General features: G+C 47.5%; 1 protein-coding gene across 1 annotated transcript in view; it reads right to left on the minus strand.

Annotated features, from left to right (window-relative positions):
• Positions 1 to 5,265: 5,265 nt before the first annotated feature.
• Positions 5,266 to 9,587, minus strand: part of TBC1D26 (TBC1 domain family member 26) — a 12,626-nt gene continuing 8,304 nt past the window's right edge. Inside the window, exons 10-11 of the mRNA XM_037727241.1 lie at positions 6,218 to 6,545; positions 5,266 to 5,383 (exon numbers count right to left, since the gene is read on the minus strand). Of these exons, the coding sequence (XP_037583169.1) occupies positions 5,266 to 5,383; positions 6,218 to 6,545 (446 nt within the window). The remainder of the gene's footprint in view (positions 5,384 to 6,217; positions 6,546 to 9,587) is intronic.

Genomic DNA, 9,587 nt, shown 5'->3' on the forward strand with positions numbered 1-9,587 from the left:
GGCTGTTGCCCCCCCCCCACACATAGACCCACTTTGCTGTTCTATCTGGGTGTTTGCCTCTCACTTCCTTCAGTGCCACCTGGGTGGGCGTCTCCTGGCCAAGGTGCTACTCAGTAAGTGTCACCCAAGTGTGGGGACTCGAACCCAGGATGAAGAGTTGTCTGAGCAACAGAGAGAGGAGAGGCTAAGCTGAAGGTATCCTGAGTACTCTTGGAAAAAAATCCCTGGGGTAAGTCAGGGAGCTCGGAAGGGGCCCAGGAAATTTTGAATCTCCCAGGTGAGTTAGGGAGAACTCAGAAGTAGACTAAGAACTTTTGAGGAAAAGAGAAAAAAAAAGGGGGGGAATCTCCCAGGGTTAGTTGGGGTAGCTCGGAATTAGCCCGAGAACGCTTGAAAAAATCTCCCAGGGGGAGCTGGGGGAGCTTGGTAATATTAGGGTAACAAGAGACAAGGATCGAACAAGCAAGAGGCTTGTTCTGGTTTGACTTGTCGGCTGCATAAAAGAGGGGGAATTAAAGCTAGTACTGACAGCTTAACACAGTTTCTGGATGTAGTTGAGGAATTCTGTCCCTGGTTTCCTGAGCAGGGAGCATTGAGCATGGAGGAATGGGAAAAAGTGGGTACTACTTTAAGGAAGGTACATAGAGAAGGAATAAAAGATACTTCTGTTCCAGGGTGGTCCGTTTCGGCTTTGGTGCGTTCTGCCCTGGAGCTGTTTCAGACAAAGATGGGGAAGAGGATTCAGAAGAGGAAAGGGAGTGTGATGAAGTATGTAAAGAAATTGTAGAGCAAAAGGAAGAGAAGTCAAATGAGGAAAAGATGTGCCTGTCAGCACCCCCTCAGTATCTTGTTGAGGGATGGCCAGGTTCTCCTAATATTTCTCCATTAAAGGAATTGGAAGCTGCCTCAAAAATCAAATTGGCTGCTTCTGTTGCCGTGTGTAATACGGTAACCGGCTCCATCCAAGCCGGAATTCAACAAGCAAGAGAAGAGATTTGGAGGCCTGGCAGTTTCCCGTTGTTGTATACCCTCAAGATCAGCAGGGGCAGTATGGGTTGCTTTTGAACACTTTCCCTTCAAATTGTTGAAGGTGTTTAAACAGGCCATGAGCCAATATGGGCCTGGGTCTCTGTGCTAGGATTATTAAAGAATGTAGCCACTTCTTACCGGCTGATTCCAGTAGACTAGGATACTTTAACCCGAACTTGTTTATCGCCCTCTCAATGTTTACAGTTTGAGACCTGGTGGACTCACAAGGCTAATATTCAAGCTAATATAAAGGTTAAGGTTCAACCTCCAATTAATATTCCCATGGAACAGCTTACGGGAACAGGTGCATGAGATTCTTGGCAGGCACAAGCTACTATGGCCGATTTGGTCATAGAGCAGATTAGGAAAGTATATTTAAGAGAATTACATTAGGAAGCGAAAAAAACCCTTCTTTTGGAGCTGTTAAGCAGGGACCAAAAGAGCCATATGCTGACTTTATAGCTCGACTGCAAGAAGCCATAAGAAAGGCCATATCAGATACAGAGGCTTGGGATGTTGTTTTACACTTACTAGTGTTTGACAATGCTAATTCTGACTGCCAGGCTTTACGGCCACTTAAAGGGAAAGCTCACTTGGATTACATCAAGGTGTGTGATGGAATGGGGGAAGTTTGCATAAAGCTATTTTGCTGGCAGAAGCTATGGCTGGACTTAAAATAAATAAAGGGGATGTGGTTTTTCCTGGAGCATGTCACAATTGTGGGGAAAAAAAAATTCCTTTCTCTACATACAAGAAAGGAATGTAGACAAGGACAAAAAATAAGGCCTTTAACTTCTTTAAAGCAAAAGGGTACTACTGAGCCCAGAGTATGTTCCTGATGTAGAAAAGAAAGGCATTGGCTGGGCGCAGTGGCTCAAGCCTGTAATCCCAGCACTTTGGGAGGCTGAGGTGGGCGGATCACGAGGTCAAGAGATCGAGACCATCCTGGCAACATGGTGAAACCCCGTCTTTACTAAAAATACAAAAATTAGCTGGGCATGGTGGTGCGTGCCTGCAGTCCCAGCTGCTCGGGAGGCTGAGGCAGGAGAATTCCTTGAACCCAGGAGGTGGAGGTTGCGGTGAGTCTAGATTATACCACTGCACTCCAGCCTGGTGCCTGGCGACAGAGTGAGACTGTCTCAAAAGAAACGAAAGGCATTGGGCAAATCAATTTCATTCAAAATTTGACAAGGAAGGGAATCTAATTTTGGGAAACGGGTTGAGGGGCCCACCTCGGACCCTGATCCAAACCGGGGACTATCCAGTGCAAGCTGTCCCCTCATCCATACACAATGCTTGTTTCCTGCCACACCTGGGAGCATGGCAGTAGATTTGTGCAGCTCTCAAAGAGGAAGCATTTTACTGGGAGAACCACCGCAAAAAAAAATTTCCACAGGAGTTTGTGGCCCTTTGCCCCCACCCCAACCATGGGCTTAATTCTAGGAAGATCTAGTCTTAATGCTCAAGGAGTGAGAATTCATATAGAAGTTACTGATGTGGACTTTATAGGGGAAATTCAAATTGTAGTGTCTTCCTCCATTCCTTGCAATGTTGAGCCTGGGGAACGCATAGCACAGCTTTTAGTTAATGTCATATGAGAAAATAAAAAAAGTGATTTTTCTTCTATTCCCCAGTGCTGAAAGAAAACATTTTTGTTAAATCTAGTCACTACTCTTCAATGAATTATGAGATTTTCTTCATTCTGACTTTTGGAAAAGGCCCCTTTCTCAGTCCTGTGTGGGCATTAGGTGCTGTTACCCTTGTTCTCTTCAGGGGGTTCTCTTCTCCTCCCATGAACCTCCTACTGATCAGAAATCCAAATGTACAGTGAGGACACTACAGATTCCTGACAATCTCTGTATTTAACTCTTCTTACTGTGGTACTCTGTCCTGTGAACTCCAGCCGTCTCGATCTAACCAGATTCTCAGCTCTTTCTCATCAAATCAGGGAATCTGATGGGCTACATCTTAATCCTTACATTGCACTATAGATACTCTCTCAAGGCCATGACAATGGAAATCAGAGAGCTGATATCTTATGTTCCCTGTCTATCATGGATGACTGAGTTTTGTTGCCTGATATTCAGGTTTTAGAAAACAGTGCTACACATTTTCCACACATCATATCATATTGTATCAGGTGAATAATCCATTATTCCATCTTGGTCTGAAGCAGGATTCTTCCATTTATGTTTTTTAGATGTTAAAGAGTTTAAATATTAAAATATATATATTTTGGAATGTCCCATCGTATCAAAAAGAACATTTTATAAATGATCACATTTTTACTATTTAAAGCACATTTAATTTATTTGTGATAATCCATGTTTTTATCTGATATGGTAGGTATCTTCCTGAATGTGCTGTTTAGAAATGTCTTATTGCACAAGTGTCTTGGCAATAAATTATATTAATATTTATATATTTAAAAATATTACCCTAATTTTTGAAAAATATTTTCATTGGACATAGAATTCTATGCCAGTTTTGTTTCCTTCTCAGTTCTTTAAAAGATGTGACTGCATTGTCTCTTGGCTTCATCACTTTAATAATTTGTTTGCTGTTACTCTTATCTTTGTTCCTTCATGCGATAGCCAGAATATCAAGGTTGAATCTTATTCCTATGTGTTAAATCTTCTAACAGAAGTGATTTGGCAGAAATACAAAGGTTATAGTCAGTCAACTTTTAGTTAACCAAGACAGAGATTACCTTAGAAATGACCTATATAGAAGCCAGAAAGATTTAAAGCAAGACATTTTCCCCTGCTGGCCTTCAAAAATCAATGTGTGTGAAAAGGGCCGTATGGCAGAGACTGGCAAGTGGTCTCTAGGTGTTGAGAAGGGCTCCTGCTTGACATGCAAAAATCAGTAGTATTTCTATATGCCGACAGTGAACAATCTAAAAAAGAAATTAAGAAAGAAATCCCATTTACAGTAGCTACAAGTAAAAACAAAACACTTAAGAATAAACTTAAAGAAGTGAAAGATCTCTACAATGAAAATTATAAAGCACTGATGCAGGAAATTGAAGAGAACACACCCAATTGACATATATTCCATGTTCATAGATTCAAAAAATCAATATTCTTAAAATGTTTTCACTGCCAAAAGCAATCTAGATTCAATGCAATCCCTATCAAAACACCAACGACATTCTTCACAGAAATAGAAAAAAATAATCCAAATGGAACCACAAAGACCCAGAATAGCCAAAGCTACCCTAAGCAAAAAGAACGAAATTGGAGGAGTCACATTACTTGACTTCAAATTATACTACAGAGCCATAGTAATCAAAACAGCAATGTACTGGCATAAAAACAGAGACATAGACCTAAGCAAAAGAATAGAGAACCCAGAAATAAACCCCCAGTCCCCTGGGCCCTTTCCTGTTTCCCCTCGTGTTCAGGGGTTGCTACCGCTCTGAGAAAATCAGAACTGGGGAGAGAGATGGAACCACGTGCATTTTTGGTGGGCATTATTCTAAACTTTTGTATCTAATCCCCCTTCTTCACTGTGGTATTGCCATTCTAAGCATTGCCCTGTGACTGCTGCTAAAGAACTCACCTGAGGCAGTCAGTGGCCCTGGGCACTGCCCCTTGCATTAGGTCTGGTGTTTGATGTGCTCTTGTGAATTTACTTTGTTAGAACAAACATTTCCATGATGGGCTTGGGAATCTCTTCCTTTAGCTCCTAATCTGCTGTGAAATTCAGGGAAATATTTTTCCTGTTTATTTTTCTCAAGAACAACTTACCCTCTGACTAGTTGTGATCTTCAAGGGAGTTATTTAACCTCTCTGAGCCTTGGTTTTTACCTCTATAAATCTGAGTAGCGGTTTTATCTCTCAGTGTTTTTGTGAGGATTAAATGATATGCTCTGTGTGAGTACCTGGCACACAGCCTCCATCAGAAAGGTTTCCAGTGAGTCTTTCTGATCAGGACATTCATAAGAAGAGCCCCCAGCAGAGAGTGAGGCCCCAGGGAGTGCCCACACAGTCATCCCCAGCAGCCCGGTCTCTGAACTGTAGCTCAGGAATGTAGATGTTGATTGTTTTGAGAGGGGAGATCCCCTTGCCTCCTTCTATTTCACCTCCTCCCTTCCCCCCTTCCAGATGGGAAGGAGGGTGAAGAAGGTAAAAAATAAAAATACAAAGAGTGAGGAAAAGAACTCCCTCTGCTGTTAACTTTGAAAGAGCTGCAAATGAATGTTATCCCTGCTGGCTGGAGCCAGGCACTGGGTCACACCCCCACGTCTCCATGCACCAGGCTCCCTCCTGCAAACACCTCTGCGAACAACAGCTTGTTGGCTTTGGCTTGTCTCTGTAAGCCCTCCTCCCCGTGCCGGTCCCCGTGCAGCCTGCATATGAATTAGCAAATCAATGAAGCCAAAAGATTGTAAGGTCAGACGTCCAGCAAATGGACAAGGACATAGTTCCACCTTGGTTTCCTCTTTAGCGTTGTAAGGCTATAAAGGGGACAGAAGCTGCAGCTCAGGGAGCTCAGTGAATGAGGCTGTAGCCCTTGCAGCTCCCTACTGAATAAAAGTCACTTCCTTCCTCAGTTTGGTGTTCCAGAGGTTTGTTTCTTGCTGCTCCTGCTTCAGTTTCATAGTGCATCCGACCACTAAGGGACCCCTTGGGTAACTCCAGACTCACTCACACCAGTGTATTAAAAATCACCTGCAATTTCAGAGACACTGGCTGTCCTTTCCGTGCTTCACAGGAAGACCTGGGCTTTCACCCTTCAGATGCCTGAAGGAAGTGCTTTGGGCTGAGTGGTTTGCAGCCTACCTCCAGCCCCAGGCCTCTCCATGGGTCTGGGCTCCCTGGTGGGCACTGCAACCTCCCTGGACATTTCCTCCTGCACTAGCACCACTAAAACATATAGACCTGAGTGCTGTTGTATTCTGGCTTAGTGTGTATCCTTTTCATTGTGCAAAATGGGGGTTCTTTTGGCAGTTCAAGTGACTGTTTTATTTACTATGTCCTTGAAAACAAAAATTGTAACAAAAACGTTCCAATGACTGTGCTGTAGTTGGAGATTTTATTACCAACGTATTTACACCTTCCTTTTCCCTCTGATTTTCGGGAGCTGTTTGACTCCTCCTCCTCTCCTAATAACTTGCAGTCTTTCCTATGTCATAACAAAGCTATATTTTCTTCTGAAAACCGGCAGGTTCTCCCTTCCTAACACAATCAGCCGAAGAGAGGGTGGTAGGAGGGAGAAGAGCAGGCAGGGCAGACCGGCCTGCGTAGGGGCGTCCCTGGTCCGAGTCAGTGGCCAGAGCGGCAGCCAGGCTTTGTGACCAAAGTCTTGCCTGGGTGTCAGGAAGGCCATGCACTCACATTTGATCCCTTTCCGTGACTGGCCTGCTGCTGGTTGACCCCATTCCTCCTTTTTTGGGCATCCAGGATTCAGGACAGCCATTCCTTTATTCCTTGACATGAAGGAATCCTTTCCAGGCTTGGATTGCAAGACCCAGGCTGTGGTATAGCAATGTGTGTTTTGTAGCAAGCTCTCTATGTGATTGGAGGGTCGCTAATGGAAAGACATACTATAATCAGTGGAGAGAAAATGTGCACAGCTGTTCTAGTGCATGGTTCTGTGACAGATCACAAGGCCAGGGTGGACCTCTATGATGTCCTCTCCCAGTGGCCTCCATACTTCCCCCACCCTCAGCGGGTCACAGTTTTCCTGCTTGGCCTCATGTTTGACTCTGAAGCCTCTGAGTTCTGAGGAGTTCTGCCCCTGTTTTTTCAGATGCCTCTGTGGCAAACCTTTGTGGCAAGTTATTTGACTTTCTTTACATGGAAACATCAAGAACACCAGAGAGTGCCCCGAATTTCAGACTTAGTCCAGTCTCTTCACATTAAATAGAAACATTGTTGTGTTCCCCTGGAGGAAGCTTCACTCTGCCTGGGTCCTAAGACCTTCCAACCAGCAAAGCTCCATTTCTCCAGGACAGGAATAGAAAACTCTATGACTGAGAGATGACGTGCAATACTGAACACTGTCTGCTTTCACACCTTGACTCTCAGACCTGTACCTTCTGGCTGTGAGGGAGTCAGCGCCATCTGCTGGTTTCCAATAGAAAGGATAAAATTCAGCATAACTGAGTGATCCTAAGCCCAGTGGCTTCCAGGCGCTGGGCGATGTAGTGAGAACAGTTAGTTCCTTGGTCTGGGGTTACTGCTGCATGTCCCTCGCTGTGAATGAAGTGACTTGGTCAAAAGCAATGCAATATGGGCTGCCGTCATGGTGACAGGAAGGACGGGCAAGGCAAGTCTGTATCCAGGTAGGGGCTCCCTGCAGTAAAAGTCCATCTCAGCCCCCTCCACAGCGTGGCATCCTACCCACAGGCGGCCAGCCAGTCCTCCTGGGAAATAGTGCCAGCCCAGAGATCGACAGCAAGTCTCTCATCAGCAGATGGGGCGCTTGGCAGTGATGTTGGCCTGGTCAGCCTTGGTCAGGCCACATGCAGCATGCTGAGCCTCTCATGTCCCAAGCCTGCCTGATGGCCACTTGTCCCCAACCTAATGTGGTGGCCAGGGAAAGGAGCTGACTCCATCCACTTGACGTGCCAATTTGCCCACCTCAAAAGCATCCTCTGTAGGGAATCTCTTTGGTGGGAACAATGGAAATGTGGATGAAACCACCTTCCCAGTGTGAGCTGCTGAGGCACCCCACCCTCTGGGAAGCCCTGCTGGAAGGTGCTTGGCAGTGGTACCTCCTGTGGCTGCGGCAGTGGCTAGGCTTCAGGACAAGACTTTCAGGAGGGGAATGTTGTAGCAGGCAGGGCCTCGATGCTTCCAAGTGGCATGTTGGCATAGCAAACCAGGGCACTCGGTCGGCTGCTGTGCCAGGCTCCAGGGTGCTGACTGCCTGCACTGCAGTGATGAAGTCAGGAAGAGGCAGCAGTGTTGACACCTGTTGACTCCTATGCCAGCCACCCATATCATCACTGCACAGCTCAGCATCTCTGGTCCGGCTTGCCCAGTTTCTCTGATGTGAATCCTCGCAGCACCCAGGGCTCGCAGTGCCCTGGTCCCCTGCGTGGTGACCTGGGGACCCGCTGTGCCCCTCTCCACCTAGGGCTTGGGTTGAAGCCAGGTCCCTCTGGGCCTGGGACTTGGGCCCTGGGGGAGGGGCTCTGACCCACAGGTGGGGTCAGAGGTCGCAGGGCATGCTGCTGGCTGGCGGGGGCTGCCAGAATCCCATGCTCAGCCTTCCCTCCAGAGGCCTTGATGGGGCCAAGTTCCCCATTGAGTTGTTTTTCCCAAGGCCCAGAAGCCAAAAACATAAAATAAACATAAAAGAGCAGTATAAAAAAAAGTCCAGCAGCCATCTGAGTCTTCCAGGCAGCTGAGCAGAGAGCCTCTGGGCTCCTTCCATGCTATGTTGTTCTTATTGCGAGGGGAGTCGCATGCAGGGGAAACCTTGTTGCTGGGGTTTCTCTTGAAGTGCCTCCTCTCTGTCATAAGCCCAGGCAGGATCTAGTGTTAGGGTCCCGCTGGGCTTGCTGGGCAGGGTCCGTCTTGTAGTTCCAGGGCTGTTCACGGATGATGCAGAACTGACAGAGTCCCAGGAGCCGTGTTCAAAATGGCAGCGCAGGGCACTCGGGTACCTGATGGGAGGGTCCATGTGGAGCAGTGGCATAGAGCTCCTGGATGAGCATTTCCATGGAATGGAAGGCCTGACCTCACCGGGGGAAAGGCAGCCCTCAACATCCTGAGCCTCTGTGTCCCCCAGCGGGTGGCATATGGCCCTGGGTCCTGGAGAGGACCCTGCAGAGTCCATGGAGCTGTGTTTGAAATGGAGTCATGTTTGAAACGGAGGTCCCTGATGGGAGGGTCCATGTGGAGCAGTGGCATGGAGCTCCTGGATGAGTATTTCCATGGAATGAAAAGCCTGACCTTGCTGGGGGAAAGGCAGATCTCATCATCTTGACTCTCTATATCCTCCAGATATATGGAGGATGACATATGGTGACATATGGCCCTGGGTCCTAGAGGAGACCCTGCAGAGTCCCTGGAGCTGTGTTTGAAATGGCAGCACAGTAAAGGGGGGCCCCTGATGGGTGGGTCTCCATGGGCCAGTGCACAGAGCTCCCGGGTGAGCTACTGGATGAGTATTTCTCTCAAGTGCAAAGCCTGACCTCGCCAGGGGACAGGCGGCCCTTGTGTTGAGCCTCTGGGCCCCCTACAGGGCAGTGTGTGGCCTTGGATGAGTATTTGTGTGAAAGTCCAAGCCTGACCTCTCCAGGTGACAGATGGCCCTCATCTCCAGCCCCTGGGCCCCCCACAGGACAGTGTGTGGCCTTGGATGAGTATTTGTTGGGAAGCCAAAGGCTGACCTCACCCAGGGACAGGTGCCCCTTGTCTCGAGCCTCTGGGCCCCCCACATTGCAGTATGTGGCCCAGGATGAGTATTTGTGTGAAAGGCCAAGCCTGACTTCTCCAGGGGACAAGCGGCCCTCATCTCCAGCCTCTGGGCCCCCCACAGGGCAGCGTGCGGCCTTGGATGAGTATTTGTGCGGAACCCAAAGCCTGACCTCTCCAGGG

This window comes from Cebus imitator, unplaced genomic scaffold (genome assembly GCF_001604975.1).
Source record: "Cebus imitator isolate Cc_AM_T3 unplaced genomic scaffold, Cebus_imitator-1.0 Scaffold223, whole genome shotgun sequence".
Classification (NCBI taxonomy): Eukaryota; Metazoa; Chordata; class Mammalia; order Primates; family Cebidae; genus Cebus; species Cebus imitator.